We start from the raw sequence: 26172 nt of genomic DNA, 5'->3' as shown, positions 1-26172 counted from the left end.
AAGCGTAGAGGGGGAGGACCGGGCAGAGGACCCCATCCATTACCCCTTTTATTAGTGCCAGAGCTCTGTTTAATCTCGGGACGCTCAATTGGCTTCTTCACTGAGGTCCCCTGAAGTTTTCCTCCGTCTTTGCGAAAAATAATTTCTGTAAAGCCCTCAGCAGCTCCTCCAGCAATTCAGGACTAAGTCCCCGCTTGGGGCATTTGGCCCAAAAATGTCCAACTTCTCCACACTCAAAACACCCTTTGTCTGAAAAGGGTGGAAGATTCAACCCCTTAAAATTCTTCGGTTCTTGAACTCTTCCCTGAGCTTCTATTACCTGCATCAGAGTCTGGCACATCTGAGTTTGGGCCTGTGCAACCTGGATCATTAATTTAGTGGGACTTGGATTCTCTACAGGCTTTTTTTCTCCTTAACATTCACAACGACCTAAATCGATATCCACTTTTTTCATCTGAGAGGCTGTTCTCCACTCGAGCTAAATGAGCAGAGGCTCTCTCTTTCCGCCCTTCACTGCTTAACAATTCTCTGACGCCTTGGCTCTTCTCCTCCAACAGGGCCTCTTCCTCTCTCACCAACTCAGGATAAGTAGGGGTGTCCCAGACTACCTTTATTAACAGTTTCAGGACTATAGGATGTTGGGCAGAGCCCCTTGCAATACTCTGTCCAGCCGCACTGGATCAGTATCTATGGGGGTCTATGCCCTTTTTTAACAGAATCTGATGCAGCATCTTGTCCACACGAAAGACATAGTCAGATAATCTCTCTCCTTGCTTTTGGTGTGTATGATTGAACTTGCACAATAGGTCAGTAGTCTTTTCCACTCATCCAAAGACAGCAAACAAGGCATCTATATAGTCCTTGTCCACACAATCTTTGTTGCCCATTCTCAAGTTTCTGATCACTTCCGCCGCTGGACCTCTTAGAACCTCTTAAAACTGTTCTTGACCCAGCTCTCGACTAAAAGGCTCATATATGCATAGAAAGAGGCAGGGGGAGCTCCGAGTCCATTGGCGTCCACATTTGCGGGGCCAGGACTGGCTGGCGAGGTAGGTGACCCTTCTTCTAACACTCAGCCCTGAATCCCTTCTTCTAGTGTCACCTTCTCTACCTGAAAGCATTCAGGTATGTCTTCCTGCCATTCTAGCAACACTTGCACGACGTCCAGCTCCTTACTGTCCGTGCATCTAATAAATAGGCCCTCTGATTTGGCACCAGGGCTCTCACCCACCTCCAAATCTCTCCCTTTGTGCACTCACTTCCAGTGACCTTCAGGACTGTGCTCTGCTCTAATTGGGCCCCTTGGGAATGTCCCCAGGCTCTTGCGTTGGCCAAGTTCATTGCCCTTCCTGTAATTGGCTCGTAGAGGGGTTTTCTCAGGGCTGGAGTGGCAAAGAGGATCCCGGACGAGCCCCCAAATGTAGCATCTCCCCTTTGAGGGCTGCTGGTTAGCGGATGTTCCTCTGCATTCACCTGACCCTGAGAATTATCCAACCCACTGCACACTTTAGGTTCCAAAATTTCAATTGTAATCATCAAAGACACAGACACAATGAAAATATGGATCTTATTGTTTTACTGGAAAAGGGTAAATCAATAGAGCTTATTGATTACAAATAGGATTCGGTAATAACAAAGTGTAGCAGTATTAATAAATTAAACCCCACCAAACACAATGGGGCTCAAGGAACCGACACTGTAAATGTGAATACTCAGCGGACAGGGTGTTCTATCAATGAATAGTGTAAACTGACTATGTTATTAGCTCTAACTGACAAAGTTATTGCAGAATGTATTCATTTATGACTCTGACTGACTCCCACTAGAATCAGGGTTAGCAATATCTAATTCCCACTTAATAATGATTCAACAGTATTCTAGCAGGTCCCCTTTAAGACAGCATATGCTGAAGTTCCTGTCCTAGCAAGGCCTTGCTAAATCTTCGCCGGCAGTTGGAGCTCTTATCAATCTTCAGCGTGATATTTGTAATCCCAGAGTAATAGTGTATGTATGATCCTATCTGCAGTTAGTGTATCATAGATGTAGATTTATACTTTCGATTTAGGATTTTACCACGACAATGTCCACTTGTGATTATCCTGCCACCCAGGTTATGTGTTTCCCCAAGCTTCTGCGCCACTGGGGTAGTTCGGCGCTTTGCTGTCCCGGTCAGTTAGTTCAGCTTCACTCATTTTCTACTCAGCTCCGCTGGATACTTCACCACCGTGTGATTACCAGCATCCCCACCACTGAGGATGGGCTCCGCTCTCCTTAGGCCGCACTCTCTGGCCCCCTGTCACTAACAGTGTCCTCTCACACCTCTCCGACTGATCTGTCCTCCATGAGTCCCGAAAGTAAGAGAGCGCTTGCTCGGTCCAGCAGAGAGGTATATCAGCTCTTCCATGATCCTTAACTCTCCCGTGGCTCCCTGGGAGTATAGTCCCTCCTGCAATCCACACAACAGTCTGCCTTCAGGTCTAGACTATATCTCTCACAATCCAGTTCGTCCATTTCCAGAGAAAGCCGACCCTCACTTATAAAAGCCTTAAAGGGGCACTCTGGCTGCATTATTAAATAACGGTAACCTTAATGTATATATTTGTGACATATATATTAGGGCTGCAACTAACGATTATTTTCATAATCGATTAGTTGGTCGATTATTGCTTCGATTAATCGACTAATCGGATAGAAACCTAAAAAAAAAAAGTGTATAATTTAGTTAATATTCTTGAATATCTATATGCAGAGGTAAATATAAATATCCAGCTATATAGTTGGATATTTAATCCACTCTGAAACAGATATATGTATTATTGGAGGTTTAAATGTGGTATATATCAGACTCCGAGATCAATATTTTTAAAAGACCTAAAACATTGTTTTGCAAATTTTCAGACCGGATTGGTATATAATCATGATAGACTCCCTTATTAATAGGCGGGTAGTTTGATACAAGCTCCCTGCTGTATCAAACTGCTGTCACTTATGCTGGCCATACACAAACTAAATTTTTTAAAAAACATTCATCCGATTTTTTTTCTAACCATTAGTGTATTCGGTGTTCGTTGTCAACCACAGTGACAGGAAAATTTGAAGGAACAGAATAGAAAACTTCTCGATCAAACAAATCTTCAAATAGTGTATGTGGTTTTTGCTCAGAAGTTATATTCATTTTAAAATTTATTGTTCAAAGCAAGTGGAATTTTCAAACAACACTCCTCCATTAAACGAATATACAAATCATTTTTGAACAAATATGGATGCAAATATTTTTGTCCAAAAATCCAATACATGTATGGGCAGCAGCATGCTTTTTTTTTTCATGTGTATGTATATAAAAAAAATATGCCCCGAAGTCGGATATGCAGGATATTTTAACAGTCAGACATGAAGCTCTATGAAGGGTGGAGGGGGGAAAATAACATTTATATATTAAAGTAGTACTAAAAGCTGAGACTTTTTTTTTTTTTCATGGATATAATCATTTTAAATATAATGCACAATACTAGTAAACTTTTACTTTAAATGTAATTGTAATGCCTTATATCACCTCTAGTCTATCGGCCTCCACCTTCTCTGGGTTCAGATGCTCATCTTCCCAGCACAGAGCCCTTAAATTGATTTTAAACATTGGATTTTTTACTTTTTAACAGCAATCTTATCATACTTATCCTCTCTGTGTAATGATTTTTCACAGAGCAGCACTGATTCTCCTCTTCTGCGCCCACCCACCTCCCCCCAACGGCACTTCTGGACCCTCCTGCCTTCAAAGTGCCCCTATAGGAAGCAGCAAAGTATAGTACTGTACAGAGTGTCCCTATAGCAAGGTTAAAAAAACTCAGCCTTTAGAATCCCTTGGTTCCTTCTCTTGCCCAGGACTACATTTCCTATGAGGCATTGCTCCTCACACATTCACTCTTCAATTGGCACTTTTCAGTGGACTATACAATTTTTGTGCATGTTTCTATGTATATTTATTTTTAACATCCATTTTACACTCAAAAGCATATGCAGTTTGTTGTGGTTTATATTGATACCTTTCAGTGGATTTGTATGTTTTTTGTGCATGGGGGTGTCATTAACTTGTGAACCGCCCGTGATTCAGCGGCCATTTCACTTACTTATAAATAAATGCTCACAATCTGGTGATAAAGTTTCCCACACTACCGGCAACCTGTGAAAACACCACCACCTATTTCTAGTTTATCTCTCTTATTTGAGAGTTCACAAACTTTTATGCAATTCTCTATGCACAAGGACATTTTTTACTGATCTACTTATTGTCATCCCTTCTTTTTAAGGGTGGTTCAGCACTGTTTTACCACTGATGTTTTATTCTTTTGGTCGTTTATCATTACCTTACACAGTGCACTTTTAATTTTGACTTCACCCTTTAACTGCTACTTCTATGCTGTAGCATTGTCTTATTAATGGTATTTTCTTTTATGTTATACCTTTTCTGATCATTATTTTACTTGATCATTTCAGCACAGTGCACTTTAGATTCACTGGCACCCTCTAACTGCTACGTCCACGTTCTAGCATATACTTTAAAGTGTCAAGTGAAGTTTTAACTTGGTTTACACTTTTTTATCTCTACATTTATTAATATTATCTACAATCACCATTTAGCACAGTGCACTTTTAGCCTCACCATTATCTTGTATTGGCATCTTCACTTGTTGATCATTTTCTGGCTCTACATATTTATTGCTGAATTTTACATCACCCATGTGTTTTTCATGATTTCCTGCAATTTTATATATTATCTGTGGCTTCATTGATACCTATGAGATTTATATTTGTGATGGATTAGCGCCGATTTATTTATTATACTTACAGTATATGCTTTTTATGTATGTGGTGACACTACAGAAAATTGTCTGCTAGTCATTTTTTTCATATATTTTGTCACATCTTTCTATTCTTCCATGCTCTACATCTTGCTATATGGTCAGCGCTTAGGTTTCTCCCTACCTCTATATTCTGATTATATATCAGGCCATTGAGTATCTATCGGTCAGTTCAGTATACCATATGTTGAGATAGATAGATAGATAGATAGATAGATAGATAGATAGATAGATAGATAGATAGATAGATAGATAGATAGATAGATAGATAGATAGATAGATAGATAGATAGATAGATAGATAGATAGATAGATAGATAGATAGATATGACAATTTATTATATATCAGGCCATTGAGTATCTATCAGTCAGTTCAGTATACCATATAGTGATCTCCCTCTATATATATATATACACAGGACAATTGATTATATATCAGGCCATTGAGTATCTATCGGTCAGTTCAGTAAAGAACATACATTGAGATATATATATAGGACAATTGAATATATATCGGTCAGTTCATTATAGACCATACATTGATATCTAATATATATAGGCCACTTGAGTAGAGTTGAGCGGCCACCTGGATGTCCGTGTTCGGTGGGTCCGGCCGAACTTGAAAAAAAAGTCCGGGTCCGTGAACCGGACTTTTTCCGAACTTGACCCGGACAACGAAACCCATTGAAGTCAATGGGGACCCGAACTTTCAGGCACTAAAATGGCTCTAAAAAAACAATGGAAAGGGCTAGAGTGCTGCAAATGGCAGCAAAATTTAGTTAAGAGCATGGCAAGTGCTCTGCAAACAAATGTGGATAGGGAAATAACTTAAAACAACAAAAAAAAACAGAAAAATAAAACAATTTTCTTCATCTGTGAAAGACGAGGCCCATATGGAGTAGGAGGGAGGTTGAGGTGGCGGTGGATGTGGCGGTGTAGGTGGAAGCGGCGGTGGAGGGGGACGAGGTAGCCAACACTGCTTTTTTTTTTAGTCATTTTAAATTAGGGTACACCCCTAAAGAGTGAGAAAGATCAAAAATATAACAATGGCTGGGTAAGGCCGGTATCCATCTCTATTCTGCACAAGGTACGGGCAAGTCCTGTGGGATCCATGCCTGGTTCATTTTAATGAATGTGAGCTTGTCCACATTGGCTCTGGACAGGCGGCTGCACTTGTCTGTGATAACGCCCCCAGCCATGCTAAATACACGTTCAGATAATACACTGGCTGCAGGGCACGCCAGCACCTCCAAGGCGTAAAGGGCAAGCTCAGGCCATGTGCCCAATTTGGGGACCCAGAAGTTGAAGGGGGCAGACCCATCATTCACTACATGTAGGCGTGTGCACACATACTGCTCCACCATGTTGGTGAAATGCTGCCTCCTGCTAAGACGTTCCATATTAGCTGCTGGTGCTGCTGTTTGTTGTGGCGTGCTGACAAAGCTTTTCCATATTTTGGCCATGCTAACCCTGCCTTCTGAGGTGTTGGCGGTGCCCTGGTTGCGTTGGCGACCTCTTCCTCCTCCTCCTCCTCCTCCTCCTCCTCCTCTGCCTTGGCCTTGTGCTTCCACTGTGGCCCCGCTGTCAGGTGGGAATGCCAGCAGCATCGCGTCTACCAGCGTGCGCTTGTACTCGCGCATCTTGCGATCACGCTCCAGTGAGTGAATTAAGGACGGTACGTTGTCCTTGTAACGGGGATCCAGCAGCGTGGCCACCCAGTAATCAGCACAAGTTAGAATGTGGGCAACTCGGCGGTCGTTGTGGAGACACTGCAGCATGTAATCGCTCATGTGTGCCAGGCTGCCCAGAGGCAACGAAAGGCTGTCCTCTGTGGGAGGTGTATCGTCTGTGTCTTCTGTATCCCCCCCAGCCACGCACCAGTGATGGCCATGAGCTGGCCTGGGTGCCACACTGCTGTGAACATGGTTCCATCTCCTCCTCCATCTCCTCCTCCTCCTCATCCTCCAGAACTGTGCCCCTGCTGGACAATTGTGTATCTGGCGTTTGTGGGTGCAGGAACCCACCCTCGGAGCCACTTGTGAATGACTGCCCTAAAAGCCATGGAAATTATCCCTCTTCCTCCTCCTCCTGTGCCACATCCTCTTCCATCATCGCCCGATGCGTTTTTTCAAGGAGGCATAGAAGTGGGATAGTTAAGCTGACAACGGCGTCATCGGCACTGGCCATGTTGGTGGAGAACTCAAAACAGCGCAACAAAGCACACAGGTCTCGCATGGAGGCCCAGTTATTGGTGGTGAAGTGGTGCTGTTCCGCAGAGCGACTCACGCGTGCGTGCTGCAGCTGAAACTCCACTATGGCCTGCTGCTGCTTGCACAGTCTTTCCAGCATGTGCAAGGTGGAGTTCCACCTTGTGGGCACATCACATATGAGGCGGTGAGCGAAAAGGCCGAAGTTACGCTGCAGCGCTGACAGGCGAGCAGCAGCAGGGTGAGAACGCCGAAAGTGCGCACAGACGGCCTGCACTTTCTGCAGCAGCTCTGACATATCGGGGTAATTTTGAAGGAACCTCTGCACCACCAAATTCAGCACATGCGCCAGGCAAGGGATGTGCGTCAAACCAGCTAGGTCCAGAGCTGCTATGAGATTTCGCCCGTTATCGCACACCACCATGCCGGGCTTGAGGCTCGCTGGCACCAACAACTCATCGGTCTGCTGTTCCATGCTCCTCCACAACTCATGCGCGGTGCGGGATTTTTCCCCCAAACATGCAAGTTCCCCCAAGCCTGCTGTCGTTTACCCCTGGCTTTGCTGAATTTGGTGGTGAAGGTGTTACGCTGACCAGATGAGGAGGCTGTAGAGGATGAGGAAGCAGAGTAGGAGGAGTTAGGAACTGAAGCGCCCTGCAATCCTCGGTGGTGGAAGGAGATGCACCAAACAAATTGAAAGGGTGTATCTCACACGTACACATACAGACTATGCCGCAATTACATTTTTTTCACCTGCATGGGTGTATATTGAATAGCGGAATAGAACAAAAGTATATAAAAGGGTGTATCTCACACGTTCAGACTAGGCCGCAATTGAATTATTTTCACCCGCATGGGTGTATATTGAATACCGGAATAGAACAATAGTATCCAAAAGGGTGCATCTCACACGTACAGACTATGCCGCAAATTTAATTTTTGTCACCCGCATGGGTGTATATTGAATAGCGGAATAGAAAAATAGTATCCAAAAGGGTGCATCTCACACGTATAGACTATGCCGCAATTTAATTTTTGTCACCTTCATGGGTGTATATTGAATAGCGGAATAGAACAAAAGTATATAAAAGGGTGTATCTCACACGTACAGACTAGGCCGCAATTGAATTATTTTCACCCGCATGGGTGTATATTGAATAGCGGAATAGAACAATAGTATCCAAAAGGGTGCATCTCACATGTACAGACTATGCCGCAATTTAATTTTTGTCACCCTCATGGGTGTATATTGAATAGCGGAATAGAAAAATAGTATCCAAAAGGGTGCATCTCACACGTATAGACTATGCCGCAATTTAATTTTTGTCACCTGCATGGGTGTATATTGAATAGCGGAATAGAACAAAAGTATATAAAAGGGTATATCTCACACGTACAGACTAGGCCGCAATTTAATTATTTTCACCCGCATGGGTGTATATTGAATAGAGGAATAGTTCATCTAGGAGGAAACTGCTAGGAGGAATCCTATCCTCAACTCATATCCTGCGTTTCTAGCAGAATTCTCTCGCCTCTATGAAGATCCAAATAGGCAAGGTACTGCTGACAGTCAACTGAGAGCCCTAAGACAAGGAAGGAGACCTGTTGAGGACTTTGTAGTGGAATTCAAGAGATGGACCCTTGATTCAGGGTGGAATGACACATCTCTACGAACCCAGTTCAGGCTTGGTCTATCAGAAGCCATAAAGGACGAGCTCGCCCGGGTGAATTTACCTGGCACTTTGGATGCTTTAATACAGCTTAGCATCAACATTGACAGACGATTACGAGAAAGGAAGGCTGAGAAAACGGGAGTCTCACCACCCAATCCTTCTCGTTTTTCGTCTTCTGAACCTACTCCTATGGAGGTAGGGATCATACGTTCTCCACTATCAACTGCTGAACGAGCCAGGAGAAAATCCTCGAATCTTTGCATGTATTGTGCTTCAGCTGATCATCTAATAAGCGTCTGTCCCCTTGTCCGCAAAAAAGATGGTGAGTGTTCACATATATTATTAGGGGGGTTAACAACTTCTATATCTAACCCCTATCTTTTCATTCAATTGATTTTGCAGTGGGACCAAAATAGGATCACTACCAAGGCCATGATCGACACAGGATCTTGTGGGAATTATATTGACACTAATTTTGTTACCTTAAATAAAATACCTATTATTTCAAAATCAATACCCGTCTCTGTTAGTTTAATTAATGGTGTTCCATTATCTTCTGGTCCAATTACTAAACAAACTCAAGCACTTCTAGTTACTGCAAATGAGATGCATGTTGAGACAACCGTTTTTGATGTGTTACCCTCACCACATTTCCCAATTATTCTGGGACTCCCCTGGTTACACTTGCATCAACCTAACATCGATTGGAAAACACTAACACTGACTTTCCCTTCTCACTACTGTGAGACAACGTGTAAAATCCAATCCTATCAAAATGTCCTTTCTATGCTGTCAGAACAAACCCCACCACCATGTTATCAGGATTTATCTGAAGTTTTTCTTGAGAAAAATGCTCAAGCCTTGCCTCCACACAGGGACTATGATTGCTCCATCGATCTACTCCCTAACAGTAAATTACCCTTTGGACATGTATATCCTCTATCTCAGGATGAACTTTCTCATCTCAAGCAATACCTGGATGAGAATTTAGCTAAGGGGTTTATCAGACCCTCTACCTCTCCTACAGCTGCAGGACTTTTCTTTGTCCGCAATATAGATCAAAGTCTTAGGCCTATCATTGACTATAGGCAATTGAACAACATCACAAAGGATCGCTATCCTTTACCTTTAATCCCTGAACTGATTGAACAGGTGCGTGGAGCCACTTACTTTTCTAAGTTAGACCTAAAAGGTGCATATAATCTCATCCGTATACGTAAAGGGGATGAGTGGAAGACGGCATTCAGAACCAGGTATGAACTGTTTGAATACCTGGTAATGCCATTTGGATTATGCAACGCTCCCGCAGCATTCCAACGATTCATAAACTATATTTTCAGGGATCTACTTGATGTTTGTTTTGTGGTATATCTGGACGATATACTTATCTACTCACAATCATTGTCTGAACATGTAAGACATGTGCGACTTGTTCTTCCTAGACTACTTTCACACAATCTATATGTGAAATTGAAGAAATGCCTATTCCATATGGAAGAAGTTCCATTTCTGGGATACGTTATATCAATAAACGGCATTCAGATGGATAAAAGCAAGATATCATGTATCCTAGATTGGCCTATACCAACAACTCGTAAGGCATTACAACGATTTCTTGGGTTTTCAAATTTCTATAGGAAATTTATAAAAAATTTCTCTACCATCGTAAGACCATTAACTCAACTCACAAGTGTGAAAAAGACGTACAAATGGTCTGAAGACGCTAACCAAGCTTTCAGCCTATTAAAGACAAGTTTCACATCTGCTCCCATATTACGTCATCCAGACCCTTCTTTACAATACACCTTAGAGGTGGATGCATCCAATATGGCCGTAGGAGCAGTTCTCTCTCAGAGACCAACAAGTACTTCTCCTCTACACCCTGTTGCTTTCTTTTCTAAAGCACTAAGTGCTCCTGAACTCAACTATCCAGTGGGGGAAAAGGAACTACTCGCCATAAAATTGGCACTTGAAAATTGGAGACATTTGCTTGAAGGTACTCGGTTACCAATACTCATATATACTGATCACAAGAATCTCCAATACCTTCAAACCAATAAAACACTTTCCCATCGGCAAGTTCGTTGGTCATTATTCTTTTTAAGATTTAACTTCCTAGTGACCTACAAACCAGCAGAGAAAAACAAGAAGGCTGATGCATTATCTCGGTTAACTGAAGATAACTGTGTAGAAATCCCCTCACGTCCTATAATACCACAAGATCGTATCGTGGGCGTTGTTCGTTCCTTGAAGGAAGAGATTCTGCATAGTCTTAGATTGGACTCACCACCACCTCATTTACATTCTGATGCAGAAGGCTTCCTCTACTTTGATGATAAACTTTACATACCTCCTGATGTTCGCTCTAAGATCCTGGAACTATCACATGATGTACCTATGGCGGGACATATGGGTATGACCAAAACATTAAATCTGCTCACCAGGCAATTTTGGTGGCCTGGAATGAAAACATCTGTACAGAAGTTCGTTTCCTCATGTGACACCTGTACCAGGTATAAATCCGATACTTCAAAACCTTTTGGTTTACTCTGCAGTTTACCCATACCCAAAGTTCCATGGGAAGTTGTGTCCTTAGACTTTATAGTGGAACTACCACCTTCCAAAGGATTTACCACCATTTTAGTGTCAGTGGACCATCTGACTAAGATGGCACATTTTGTTCCCATTCGCAGATTACCTTCTTCCAAGGAAACAGCAGAACTATTAGTTAAACATGTATTCAAATTACATGGACTCCCAAACACTCTTATATCAGACAGGGGTTCACAATTTATTTCCAAATTTTGGCAATCCTTATGCCATATATTACGTATTGAGCGAAAGCTTACTTCACCTTACCACCCACAAACGAATGGACAAACTGAAAGGGTCAACCAATGTATCGAACAGTATCTGCGCTGTTACACATCTTATTTACAGGATGATTGGGCGGATCTCCTTCCTCTAGCGGAATTTGCTTACAACAATGCAACCCACAGTACTACCAAACAAAGTCCGTTCTTCCTTAATTATGGGTTTCATCCCACACTCCTTCCTCCACGTATTTTACCTTCAAGTAATCCGGTAGCCACTGACTACCTCACTCAAATAAAGGATTCATTGGATTTACTCAACACCACCATCTCTCATGCCCACAGCCAGCAGAAGCGGTACTACAATCTCCGTAGAAGACCTTCTCCCCAATATACTGTTGGGGATCTTGTTTGGTTATCCACAAAAAATCTGAGATTGAAAATCCCCAGCAAAAAACTTGGACCTTTGTTTTTGGGGCCTTTCCCGATCGAAAAACTCATTGGAACATCTGCAGTCCGTCTTACATTACCGATGGACTTAAAGATACACCCCATATTCCATGTATCTCTACTAAAACCTCATATACCTAATCAGGAGATTAGATCTACCACCTTGCCCCAGACCTCCGGTACAAGTAGAAGGAGGAGAAGAGTATGAGGTACGAGAGATTCTGGATTCTCGAATCCATAGAGGGAAACTTTAATATCTAGTCAGGTGGAGAAACTATGGACCTCAAGATGACACCTGGTTAGATGCTTCAGATGTTCATGCTTTCAGACTTACTCAAAGGTTTCACATCAAACACCCTGAGAAGCCAGCTTTGTAGGCCTTCTGGAGCCGGCCTTACGGGGGGGGGGGGGTACTGTAAGATCCTTGGTATATTCAATACCTTTCTGCCTCTTTACTTCCGGGTTGCGTTCCACCACTCAGGTAGGTGGAACGCATATGGGTGTGTTAATGGTTCACAGCGCTGACGTCATCATCAGGCGCCGCATAGGGCGCCTATTTCAACTGACGGTCTGCACTCACACATGGTTCGTGCAACCGCTCCTGATAGATGCCTAACCTGACGCTGCCGAATCTTCCAGTGAAACACCCCATTCCTGGATTGACCGGAGCCTCGCTACCTCGCTCTACTCCTAATTGCTTCCTAGCTATTGATAAGTACCCCACAGGGGACCCCTCCTTATCAACAACGCTTGCTACTTTACCTACACTATTGAACTGTTTGCTAGCTCTGTACATCTTGCCTATTACTATTTACCACCTATAGCTTGTACTAGATTGCTAGCTCTTGAGATTACTATTCATCACCACCTGCTGCCATTTCTCAGAACCTATATCCTGAGTGTATTATTTCACTGCTACCTGCATTACTGAACTAGCCTATCAACTCTTGTACATCTTGCCTACTACTATTTACCACCTGTAGCTTGTACTAGATTGCTAGCTCTTGAGATTACTATTCATCACCACCTGCTGCCATTCCTCAGAACCTATACCATCAGTGTATTATTTCACTGCTACCTGCATTTAATACCTATCAGAACATTCAGGGGTATGCAAGATGATTACAGCCACACACATCTACACAGGTTGAACTGGATGGACTTTTGTCTTTATTCAACCTCACCAACTATGTAACTATGTAACTCACATAACATCATTTACTGAGTGTTTGTACATGTGCATACTGAACCAGGCTGAACCACTATGATGAGTCAAGAGAGTTGGATCAGGTGATTTAACATTTCTCTACAAGACTACTGAGTGGAACTCTGCAGCTGTAGATCCAACCCATTGACATAAAAAGTCAGAGCGTTACAGTTATACAGTGGGGGCGCTGTGATGTCATTCTGCCTGACCAAGATTGGGTGGCGGCTATGGAAACCTGCTGGAGTGATGGGGGCTTGGAAGGTTTGATGTGTGGCCCTCAGGTTCCTTCCTCCTGGGGGGTGGGGGGTGGGGGGGTCTCTCTTCGGGAGAGCACCCCTGACCTAGTATTCGAGGTGGCTTCGGCTACCATGAAGAACGGGGTTCTGCCAGGCCTTCTGGCTAGGCAGATCATGGAAACCCTATGTCCCCGTCAGGAGACTTGCCAACCAGTAATCAGCACAAGTTAGAATGTGGGCAACTTGGCGGTCGTTGCGCAGACATTACAGCATGTAATTGCTCATGTGTGCCAGGCTGCCCAGAGGCAACGAAAGGCTGCCCTCTGTGGAAGGTGTATCGTTTGTGTCCTCTGTGTACCCCCAGCCACGCACCAGTGATGGCCACGAGCTGGCCTGGGTGCCACCCTGCTGTGAACATGGTTCCTCCTCCTCCTCCTCCTCATCCTCATCCAACATCCAGCAATTTTTCAAAAAGGTATACAAGTGGGATAGTAACGCTGAGAACGGCACCATAGGCACTGTCCATGTTGGTGGAGTACTCGAAACAGCGCAACAAGGCACACAGATGTCACATGTAAGCCCAGTTATTGGTGAAGTGGTGCTGTTCTGCAGAGCGACTCACGCGTGTGTGCTGCAGCTGAACCTCCGCTATGGCCTGCTGCTGCTCGCACAGTCTTGCCAGCATTTGCAGGGTGGAGTTCCACCTTGTGGGCACATCACATATGAGGCGGTGAGCGGGAAAGCCGAAGTTACACTGCAGCTCTGACAGGCGAGCAGAAGCAGGATGAGAACGCCGAAAGTGCGTACAGACGGCCCGCACTTTCTGCAGCAGCTCTGACATATTGGGGTAATTTTTAAGGAACCTCTGCACCACCAAATTCAGCACATGCGCCAGGCAAGGGATGTGCGTCAAACCAGCTAGGGCCAGAGCTGCTATCAGATTTCGCCCATTATCGCACACCACCAAGTCGGGCTTGAGGCTCGCTGGCACCAACAACTCATCGGTCTGCTGTTCCATGCTCCTCCACAACTCCTGCGCGGTGTGGGATTTTTCACCCAAACAGGCAAGTTTTAAAATTGCCTGCTGTCGTTTACCCCTGGCTGTGCTGAAGTTTGTGGTGAAGGTGTTACGCTGACCGGATGAGGAGGCGGTAGAGGATGAGGAAGAGGAGTAGGAGGAGTTAGGAACAGGAGGAAAACTGAAGCACCCTGCAATCCTCGGGGGTGGAAGGAGATGCGCCAAACAAATTTAAAAGGTGTATCTCACACGTACCGATACAGACTATGCCGCAATTTAATTTTTTTTACCCCCAAAAGGGTGTATATTGAATAGCGGAATAGAAAAAAGTATATAAAACAGTGTATCTCACACGTACAAACACAGACTAGGCCCCGATTACAATTCTTTGTACCCTAAAGGGAGGATGAGGAAGAGGAGTAGGAGGAGTTCAGAACAGGAGGCAAACTGAAGCGCCCTGCAATCCTCGGCGGTGGAAGGAGATGCGCCAAACAAATTTAAAAGGTGTATCTCACACGTACCGATACAGACTATGCCGCAATTTAATTTTTGTTCACCTTAAAAGGGTGTATATTGAATAGCGGAATAGAAAAAAGTATATAAAACGGTGTATCTCACACGTACAAACACAGACTAGGCCCCGATTACAATTTTTTGTACCCTAAAGGGAGGATGAGGATGAGGAAGAGGAGGAGTTCGGAACAGGAGGCAAACTGAAGTGCCCTGCAATCCTCGGCGGTGGAAGGAGATGCGTCAAACAAATTTAAAAGGTGTATCTCACACGTACCGATACAGACTATGCCGCAATTTAACTTTTTTCACCCCAAAAGGGTGTATATTGAATAGCGGAATAGAAAAAAGTATATAAAACGGTGTATCTCACACGTACAAACACAGACTAGGCCCCGATTGCAATTTTTTGTACCCTAAAGGGAGGATGAGGAAGAGGAGTAGGAGGAGTTCGGAACAGGAGGCAAACTGAAGCGCCCTGCGATCCTCGGTGGTGGAAGGAGATGCGCCAAACAAATTGAAAAGGTGTATCTCACACGTACCGATACAGACTATGCCGCAATTTAATTTTTTTCACCCCTAAAGGGTGTATATTGAATAGCGGAATTGAAAAAAGTATATAAAATGGTGTATCTCATACGTACAAACACAGACTAGGCACCGATTACAATTGTTTGTACCCTAAAGGGAGGATGAGGATGAGGAAGAGGAGTAAAAGTAGGAGGAGTTCGGAACAGGAGGCAAACTGAAGCGCCCTGCAATCCTCGGCGGTGGAAGGAGATGCCAAAACAAATTTAAAAGGTGTATCTCATACGTACCGATACAGACTATGCCGCAATTACATTTTTTTTTTACCCCAAAAGGGTGTATATTGAATAGTGGAATAGAAAAAAGTATACAAAAAGGTGTATCTCACAGGTACCGATACAGACTATGCCGCAATTTTATTTTTTTCACCCCAAAAGGGTGTATATTGAATAGCGGAATAGAAAAAAGTATATAAAATTGGTGATTTTTCAATAGCACATGTGAACACAGCAGTGTCTTATGTTTTATGTCACGGTCAGCAGCAGGCTATGAAGGGAGTGTCTCCTAACCTCTCCCTGCCTACTCTCTCCAGCCTGTCCCTAAAATGCTTTTCTATCTTTCCCTGCCTACACTCCGACCTGTACCTACATTCTTTTCAGCCACAATGTTTTTTTTTTTCCTGTCTCTGTCCCTAATCAGCAGCAGCCAGCACCGTTGTGTGTGCTCTCTCCCTACACTAGAACAGACTGACGCGCACCGCGCTGTGTCTCTAGCTTATAAAGACCTGGGTCACATGCTTCAGCTGGCCAATCACAGCCATGCCATTAGTAGGCATGGCTGTGATGGCTTCTATGGCACACCAAGTAGAGGCAAATGCTCACAGGCCACGAAAAGAGGGCAAGCAGCCTCTGTGTCCACAGTGAAAAGTGGTGGTCACAGACATGGTGCATCCTCTGCAGGCGGGGCACACCCGTCCTTTTTTTCAAGTGATGGCCATGTTATTCAGCCACAACATGTAGAAGAGTTGGAGGAGTGCATAAATAATCTGTCCTCATCCTCCTCGTCCTCTGATACCCATGCTCGCTCTAGTTTGCCTTCCACCGCAGATACCAAAGCGGCCCATTCCACAGGCTCCTTCTCCACAGCTACTCCTTCTGTCACCCACCATCATGCACGGAGGAGTCACCTGAACTATTCGATCATAGTGTCAGTGACATGCTGCTGGAGGATGCGCAGTAATTTGAAAGCTGTGATGTTGGTTCGCAGGTTGATGAAGGGAATAATGTGAGCCTAAAGAGAGGGGGTGACAATGATGGACAAGAAACTAGCAGTCATGTTCCTGCAGCTGAAGCATACTGCCAAGTTTGCTCCAGTGACGAGGAGGGAGGGGATGATGAGGTCACGAACTGTACTTGGGTGCCTGACAGGATAGAGGAGGAAAGTGAGGGGGAGGAGGAGGAGGCACAACTCCAACAAGGCAGGATGTGCTCCAGGGGCCACCATAGGAGTAGCCAACCTGTTACATCACAGCACAGAGCTCCACAGGTGCAGGGTGCTGCAAACTCTCCAAAGTACTTCCAAAAGTTCATTAGTGTAGGCTTTTTTCAGCACATGTGCAGTACACTGCAGCGTTGCTGTTTGCAACATCTGTCTGAAGCGGATCAAGCGTGGCCAAAACACCAGCCGCTTGGGCACCACATGCTTGACAAGACATATGACGACCTGCCATGCAGTCCGTTGGCAACAGCACCTGAAAGAGCCACAAGATCAAAACAAGCATGCTTCACCTTGCTCCTAATCTGGCATCTCTAACCCTACTATACCTTATGTCTTCTCAAAAACCTGCATTGAGAAGGATGATGGTATAGCAATGAGTGCCACAGAGACTTGCACTTAATCTGCTAGCTGTACACCACCGCTTGATTTGAGCAGCAGGCAAATTTCACTACCCCAGTTGCTGAACCATAGAAAGAAATACTGTCCCAGGCAACCACATGCTCAGCGTCTTAATGCTAGCTTGACTAAATTGCTAGCACTACAATTGCTGCCTTTTCATCTGGTAGACTCTGCTCCCTTTTGCGAATTTGTGGAATGTGCTGTACCACAGTGGCAGGTACGAAAAATACATTTATTTTCGCGTAAGGGCATTCCAGCTCTCCACCGTCATGTAGAAGGTAGGGTTTTGGCCTCTTTGGACAGAGCTGTCAGCAGGAAGGTCCACATTACTGCTGACTCTTAGTCCAGCAGGCATGGACAGGGAGGTTACATTTCCTTCACGGTGCACTGGGTAACTCTGCTGGCAGCTAGGAAGGATGCAGGACAGGGTTTAGTGTTGCAGCTTGTTTTGCCACCACACCTCCAAAAAGCTGATGCTGGTTCTGCCACATCTGGCTATTCCACCTCCTCCTCCTCCTCCTCCTCCTCTACTTCTACTTCTTCCTCCATGTCCTCTTCTGCTCAATTGTCCTCCAAAGCAGCAGTGCTCCCTAAGTGTTCAAGGGGCCACGCAAGCGATCAGGCTAAAATATACCATGCCGTGCTTCAGTTGGTCTGTCTAGGGAATAGGAGTCACACCGGGGCAGAGATTCTGTCAGCTCTGCAGGGGCAGGCTCAGAGATGGTTGACGCCCCCGGCAGCTTGAGCCAGAAATGGTTGTATGTGACAATGGCACCAACCTTCTCTCCGCCCTTCGACAGGGACACTTGACACATGTTTCATGCTTGGCACATGTCCTGAATCTGGTGGGGCAGCGTTTCTTGAACAGATACTCGGGCTTCCAAGATCTCCAAGGTCTATGGCCATTTCTGGCAATCATACAATGCCAGTGCTCCCTTATCTGACATTCAACGGGACTTCAACCTGCCCACCAACCACCTCATTTGTGACATGTCCACCAGGTGGAACTCAACATTGGCAATGCTGCAGTGGCTGCACACACAGCAGAGGGCTATCAATGAGTACCTGTGTGAGTATGGCACAAGGACAGGCTCAGGGGAGCTTGGCTGTTTTTCGCTACGCCAGTGGCTTTTGATAAAGGATGCATGCACCGTCCTGTCACCATTTGAGGAGGCCACAAGGATGGTGAGCTAGGACGATGCATACATCAGTGACACTATCTCTCTAGTCTACCTGATGGAGCACATGCTTCATGGAATCATGGACAGTGCACTTGAGGCAGAACAGCGGGAGGAAGAGGAGGACTATCTTTCCTCACAAGGCCCCCTTTATGCAGCTATCATACCTGCAGGGACACAAAACACACAGAAGAGGAGGAGGAAGATTGTGGCAGCATGGATGTAGAGGATAGCATACAGCAGTCTTCAAGGGGTGGTTTTGATTCCCCAGAAACCCAGGAGTTGGGGAGAGGTTGCTCCTGACTATGTCATCCTTAGTGTCCCAGAGAACTCAGAAGCTCATGGCTCCTTTAAACTTACATTGCATGGGCTCCCTGTTTCTGCAAAACCTGCAAAAGGATTCGTGCTATCAAGGAGAGGGATAATTACTGGTTGGCAACCCTTCTTGAGCCACGTTACAAGGGTAAAAATACAGAGCTAATCCTGCCTTCGCAGAGGGAGCAGAGGATGAAACATCTTGAGGAGGCCTTGAAAAAAAATTTGTGTAACACCTTTCCAGACACTGGGAGGTTAACATTCTCTGGACGTGTTTCTGAGGCATCCTTCAGCCAAAGGAGGAGCGGTGGAGAAGGCAGCCGGCTGACCGATGCCTTTAAACAGTTCTTTAGTCCTCAACAGCACCCAGGGCTGTTAGGTTAAGGCAACCATTAGCAGCGTCTCCATCATATGGTGCATGATTATCTAGGGGCAAGAGCAGACATGGAGACCTTTCCAAGTGAGCATCCACTGGGTTACTGGGTCTTGAGGATGGACCACTGGTCAGAACTTGCTCAATATGCAATGGAGCTACTGGCCTGTCCTGCTTCCAGTGTGCTTTCTCAACAGACATTCAGTGCTGCTGGAGGTTTTGTAACAGACAAAAGAGTGCGTCAGTCCACAGACTCTGTTGACCTGCTGACTTTTATAAAAATGAATCAGTCCTGGATCAACAGCAACTATCAAGCCTCTGTTGGTGATGTAACTGATTGAATTTGCTACGGGTCTGCCATCCCTTGAAGACTGCATATGCTACCTATACTATTCCTCAACCTTGTTTCTGCTAGCTTCCAACAATGTTTTTGGTTTAGGTCACCACCAACCCCCAAGGCCTAATGTTTCTGCACTTGTATGACAGGTGCATACAATTTAAATTTCATATGTAATTTTTAACAGCAGGCCCTGTCCCTGTGCCCTGCACTCAGCAAGAGTAACTGTGAGGGGTTACGGTGTTCAGGCACCACCAACACCAAAGGCCCAATTTCAGTTTCCGTTTCTGCCGATACTAACCTTCCAGGTCTCCATCACTTCAGCAGGTTTGCATAGCCGACACCCAACCTTGGCCAGGTCACATGACAGCACAGCGCCCCCACTAGATCACTGATAAGAACACATACAACACTTGACCTTTGCCAATTTCAAATTGGTATGGAATTTTTACCAGCAGGGCCCGTTCCTGCGCCCAGCAAGAGTAACTGCGATGGGTTGCGGTGTTCAGGCACCACCAAGAACCAAGGCCCAATTTATCTGCACCTGTATGACAAGTACATGCGATTTCAAATTTGTATGGAATTCTTACCAGCAGGGCCCGTTCCTGCACCCAGCAAGAGTAACTTCGAGGGGTTACGGTGTTCAGGCACCACCAACAACCAAGGCCCAATGTTTCTGCACCTGTATGACAAGTACATTATATTGTCAGTTCTCCTTTCACTTGGGCAGTCAGCTAAGTAGGTGGTAGCTGTTACTGTTCACCATCACGGGAGCAAACCTGTTCTTTGATTCAGACCCCATCACATGTACTTTCTCTTCCCTGATGCAGGCAGTGCTGCGCTCAGCATTTGAGAGCTCACTCCTGTGATGGTGAAGATTAACAGTAAAGCCAGGCTAGCAACATCCTAGACATTTTCTAATCATGCTTCATGAGGTATGTATTTGGCCTACACCTATAGCAAGAGAGCATTATTCAATTATGGTCAAAACTGTGAATGCATGGAGAGTCGCATTCACCTTCTAATAAAGGAAGATAATAATTATCCTAACATAGTAATAATAACAGTACAGGTTTACCTCACTTTAACCACTTTAGCCCCACGGAAGGTTTTACCCCTTAATGACCAGGCCATTTTTTGTGATTCTGCACTGCGTTGCTTTAACTAACAATTACGCGGTTGTGTGATGCAGTACCCAAATACAATTGATGTTCTTTTTTTCCCCACAAATATAGCTTTCTTTTGGTGGTATTTGATCACCTCTGCGGTCTTTAGATTTTGCGCTATAAACAAAAAAAAAGCGAGAATTTTGAAAGAAAATATATATTTTTTACTTTCTGCTATAAAACATTGCCAATAAAAAAAATGTAAAACATCTATTTTTTTTATCAGTTTAGGCCAATTTGTATTCTGCTACATATTTTTGATAAAAAAAATCCCAAAAAGCGTATATTAACTGGTTTGAGCAAAAGTTATAACGTTTACAAACTATGGGATCGATTTTTGGATTTTTGGGCTTTTTATTTTTTTTATTGTTTTTATTAGTAATGGCGAGATCAGCGTTTTTTAGCGGGACTGCGACATTGCGTCGGACAAATCTGACACTAAGTGACACTTTTTGGGGACCAGTGACACCAATAGAGTGATCAGTGCTAAATAATGTGCACTGTTACTGTATAATGACACTGGCAGGGAAGGGGTTAATACTGGGGGTGATCAAGGGGTTAAGTGTGCTCCTAAATGGTGCTTACTAACTGTGGGGGGGGGGGGGTCGGGCTCTGTGAAAGGCATAGAGATCGGTGTTACAGCTTAGCTGAGACACACAATCTCAGTGTGCCTGTGTGACAGGAGAGCCGCCTGCTTTGTTTACATAGGCAGGCAGCTCTCCTGTCAGTTTCCCTGAAGATTGTGGGAGGCCGGAGGCGATCGTGCCCGCTCCTCCCGCAGTCTAGCTCCCACTATGTCTAATCACAGCGGGAGCACAGCTTCAGCGGCGCGCGTTTGCCGCCGAGACCACATGCACATCATAAAATGTAGATCTACAAGATTATCTGCAGCCGAGCCGCCCTGCTGCAGTAAATCCACGTGGGGCAGTTGGCAAGTGGTTAAGGTGCCTCACTAATACAAAGCCAGTTCACCCTGCAGCAGCACTTCTCTGTTCTGAGGAAGAGGGTTCGCACTCGAAACGCGTCAGCTTAGCCTTAGCAGACTCATGCAGTTCACTGCATACTATCCAGCAGCGCGTAGCCTCTTGGCTACCTTGGAGATCTTTTGTTGATCACGTTGATATGTGTGATATTCACACCTGCTTTGTGAGTATAATATATACTTTTCATAATTTTAAGAAATGCTTTTAGTGGTAATGCACTCTTCTCTTTGTTGTTTTCTTAGCCGGATTGGGCTGTCTCTTAGCTGGATTAGGTTGTATCTTAGCTGAATAAATAGGGCATGTCTCTTAGCTGGATATATGGGGTATGTCTCTTAGCTGGATATATAAGGCAGTCTCTTAGCTGGATATATGAGGCAGTCTCTTAGCTAGTTATATGGGGCTTTCTCTTGGGGGGGGGGGTGGAGAGTATATTTCCTGCACCTTTTCTCTGGGGAAAAAAGTCCTGACTATAGGTAAGCAATTTACCCTTTGAAATGCAATTTACTACAAACAAGGACATAGAAATGTAACTCATCCTGTGAATCTTTAAGACGCTTTTCGTGTTTGAACATTTGATAGATTTTCTATTTTCATCTGTTAATAAATTATGGGTTTAAGAGATTTGCAGATCATTGCATTCTGTTTTTATGTAGATTTTAGCATTCCAAATTTTTTGGAATTGGGATTATAATTGTGGGACATGTGAGGTACAAACCTGATCTGTCTTCTGTTTTGCTATCTACAGGCACCTACTTTTGTGTTGTCTCTCAGAGGAGCCTTTCCACATCTGCCAGCGTCACAGTGAATATTGTACCTTTGCCTAGAAACGATGTGATATCTGTTTTCCCTTCTACAACAGTTATAACAAGCTGTGAAACACGGACAAAATTATCATGCTGTGTAAATGACCTTGCTTTCTCTAGTTACAATATAACCTTCACAAATAACAACCCGGCCACACGTGGTAAGTAAAATGTCATACTGATATGTAGGACATGTTTTTCAGAAGTCTATCTGCTCTGCCAATTGGTTTGGAATGTACATCAAACAAGGATATACCTAACTAATGTTAAAACTGCCCCCTTCCCCCTCCCAGCACCTATTCTGTCTGCCTTTGTAAGTAAGTTGTATATACATTCTCTCACAAAAATGAGTACACCCCTCACATTTTTGTAAACATTTTATTATATCTTTTCATGCGACAACACTGAAGAAATTACACTTTGCTACAATGCAATGTAGGGAGTGTACAGCTTGTATAACAGTGTAAATTTGCTGTCCCCTCAAAATAACTCAACACACAGCCATTAATGTCTAAACCGCTGGCAACAAAAGTGATTACACCCATGAGTGAACATGTCCAAATTGGGCCCAATTAGTCATTTTTCCTGTGGGTAATTAGAGTTACAAGGTCTCAGGTGTGAATGGGTAGCAGGTGTGTTAAATTTGGTGTTATCACTCTCACTCTCTCATACTGGTCACTGGAAGTTTAACATGGCACCTCATGGCAAAGAACTTTCTGAGGATCTGAAAAAAAGAATTGTTGCTCTACATAAAGATGGTCTAGGCTATAAGAAGTTTGCTAAGACCCTGAAACAGCTGCAGCACGGTGGCCAAGACCATACAGCGGCTTAACAGGACAGGTTCCACTTAGAACAGGCCTTGCCATGGTCAACCAAAAAAGTTGAGTGCACATGCTCAGCATCATATCCAGAGGTTGTCTTGGGGAAATAGACGTATGAGTGCTGCCAGCATTGCTAAAGAGGTTGAAGGGGTGGGGGCGTCAGCCTGTCAGTGCTCAGACCATACGTCGCACACTGCATCAAATTGGTCTGCATGGCTGTCGTCCAAGAAGGAAGCCTCTTCTAAAGATGATGCACAAGAAAGCCAGAAAAAACAGTTTCCTTAAGACAAGCAGACTAAGGACATGGATTACTGGAACCATGTCCTGTGGTCTAAAGAAATCAAGATAAACCAGTTTGGTTCCGATGGCGTGAAGTGTGAGTGGCGGCAACCAGGTTGCCTGCAGTCAAGCATGGTTGTGGGAATGTCATGGTCTGGGGCTGCATGAGTGCAGCCGACACTGAGGAGCTACAGTTCATTGAGGGAACCATGAATGCCAACATGTACTGTGAAGTATTAAAGAGCATGATCCCTTCCCTTTGGAGTCTGGGTTGCAGGACAGCATTTCAACATGGTAACAACCCCAGACACACCTCCAAGATGACCGCTGCCTTGCTAAAGAAGCTGAGAGTAAAGGTGATTGACTGGCCAAGCATGTCTCCAGACCTAAACCCTTTTGAGCATCTGTGGGGCATCCTCAAATGGAGGGTGGAGGAGCACAAGGTCTTTAACATCCACCAGCTCTGTGATGTCGTCATGGAGGAGTAGAAGAGGACTCCAGTGGCAACCTGTGAAGCTCTGGTGAACTCCATGCCCAAGAGGGTTAAGGCAGTTCTGGAAAATAATGGTGACCACACAAAATATTGACACTTTTGGCCTAATTTGGACATTTCCACTTAGGGGTGTACTCACTTTTGGTGAGTAGGGTGGGTGGGTTGGTGGCTCTGGTTTTATCCTATAGTCCCCTCTCCACAATCCACGCATGCCTAACTCCTCCTGTGGCCCCCCATCCCGGCGGGGCTCCCACTCTTTACTCCTCTCCAGGCTCCCCCTCAGAGACTGTAGACACGATACAAAACAAGAGATGGTCAGAGGCTGCGAGCACAAAACAGGAGGTGATCAGAGGATGTGGACATAGTACAGGAGGTGGTCATAGGCTGCGGACATGGTACAGGAGGTGGAAAAAGGCAGCTGACATGGTACAGGAGGTGGTTAGAGGATGCGGACACAATACAGGAGGTGGTCAGAGGATGCGGACAGGATAAAGGAGGTGGTCAGAGGATGCGGACAGGATACAGGAGGTTGTCAGAGGCTGTGGACATGGTACATGAGATAGCAAGACAGGGATTGTACAGAATCACAGATGTTCACAATCTCACCACTGTCATTCTTGTTTGGTAACTACTGCCTGTGCCTCCTTAGTCCTCAAGTGTGGACATCACATAGATAGCAGCCAGCCAACCCATGGATTGGATTGATGTTGCAGGCCAAGGGTCCAGTGGTAGGACTCTCCTGAGTCCAGCAGCGAAGGATGGATGGTGCAGACAGGGTTACAGTCACAGTGCCGTGTTGTTGGGAGTCCCCCTACTCCCCACAGGCTCCTCCAGCCATGGTGCCATGGGCCGGAGTGCAGTCTCATGCTGATGTACTGCCGACTCTGATTTATGTCCTTTCAAAAATGGTGCCAGGTGGCGCCATTACATCACCAACTCACTGCGCATGCGCCCGTCTGGCTGAAAATGAGTGTACAAGCTTTCCCGAACCCGGCAGGATTCGGGAACAGTGCATGTGCAGTTTCATTGTCGGCCCACAGCCATACTTTTTATAACGGACATTTACAGGCAGACTGAAAAAGGGCTGAAATTTACGGGCTGACCGTAAATTAACAGGCGATTGGCAAAACTAAATTGGTGATTAGTGTTCTGTGTATTTAACCAATACCTGACCTGACCACCAGGTGGCACACTGGGACTAAAAATGTCTATCCTCAGGTTATCAGAGGAAATCTAATCTTGTAGTAACTAATCTGTTATAGGATCAAAAAGGAACCCCCATAGTGTGGTGTGGGACTTTAAGGGTAACAATAAATTATATAATTAAAGTTGTTATTTCTAAAAGTTTTTATTTTGTTTTAAAGACTGAAACATATTTGTATGTCTTATAGCACTGATACCTCAATATCACAAAGTACAAAATGGTGTAAACAAAATGGCCATATAACAAAAAATGGCTCATACATGAAATTGAAACGATACATGATACAATACAAACACAGTGTTGCTGTAGGAGTGGTACATTATCCAACGCGTTTCGATACATATGTGATAAATGACATTGATCTTCGTCAGGGATTTCTGAATCCACTCCTAGAGGAAGGGGGTACAACATCATATACGCTTAATGAAATAATTTGCTTAGGCATAAACAACAAAATACTATGCATCTGTGATTCTTCCCTGGGGATCATCAGAGAAAGAGAGAAATAAAAGAGAGAGAAAAAAAATGAAGAAGGGAGGAACAGAAGACCAGAAAGGAAACCACATACCTGACAACCCACACCTTGCCTTATCTCCTGTTGATATCCTTATATTTCATTCAAATGGAGGCTAGAGACAAGTATATAATTTTCTGATTCTTGGTCCTACAACAATAGATATATTCCAGCTAAGAATTTGATTTCCAATAAGGAAAGAAAGCAAGCTCCAGCAGTGTCGCAGATAAAAAAGGATTATCATTAATCAAAAAAAGTGGGAGGGGAGAAGCTTACCTAATTATTTTTTTTTTTCAAATTTCTTTTATTGATC

At 44.6% G+C, this 26172-nt stretch overlaps 1 protein-coding gene across 1 annotated transcript in view; it reads left to right on the top strand.

The window, feature by feature from the left end:
* Positions 1-26172, top strand: part of LOC309550105 (adhesion G protein-coupled receptor F5-like) — a gene marked incomplete at its 5' end in the record, with an annotated part of 389437 nt that overhangs the window by 156865 nt on the left and 206400 nt on the right. The window contains one exon of the mRNA XM_082250562.1: positions 22491-22709. Coding sequence (XP_082106688.1) covers positions 22491-22709 — 219 coding nt within the window. The remainder of the gene's footprint in view (positions 1-22490; positions 22710-26172) is intronic.

This window comes from Pelophylax lessonae (assembly GCF_965119305.1).
Source record: "Pelophylax lessonae genome assembly, chromosome: 3".
Taxonomy (NCBI): domain Eukaryota; kingdom Metazoa; phylum Chordata; class Amphibia; order Anura; family Ranidae; genus Pelophylax; species Pelophylax lessonae.
This window is presented reverse-complemented; position numbering and strand designations above follow the sequence as displayed.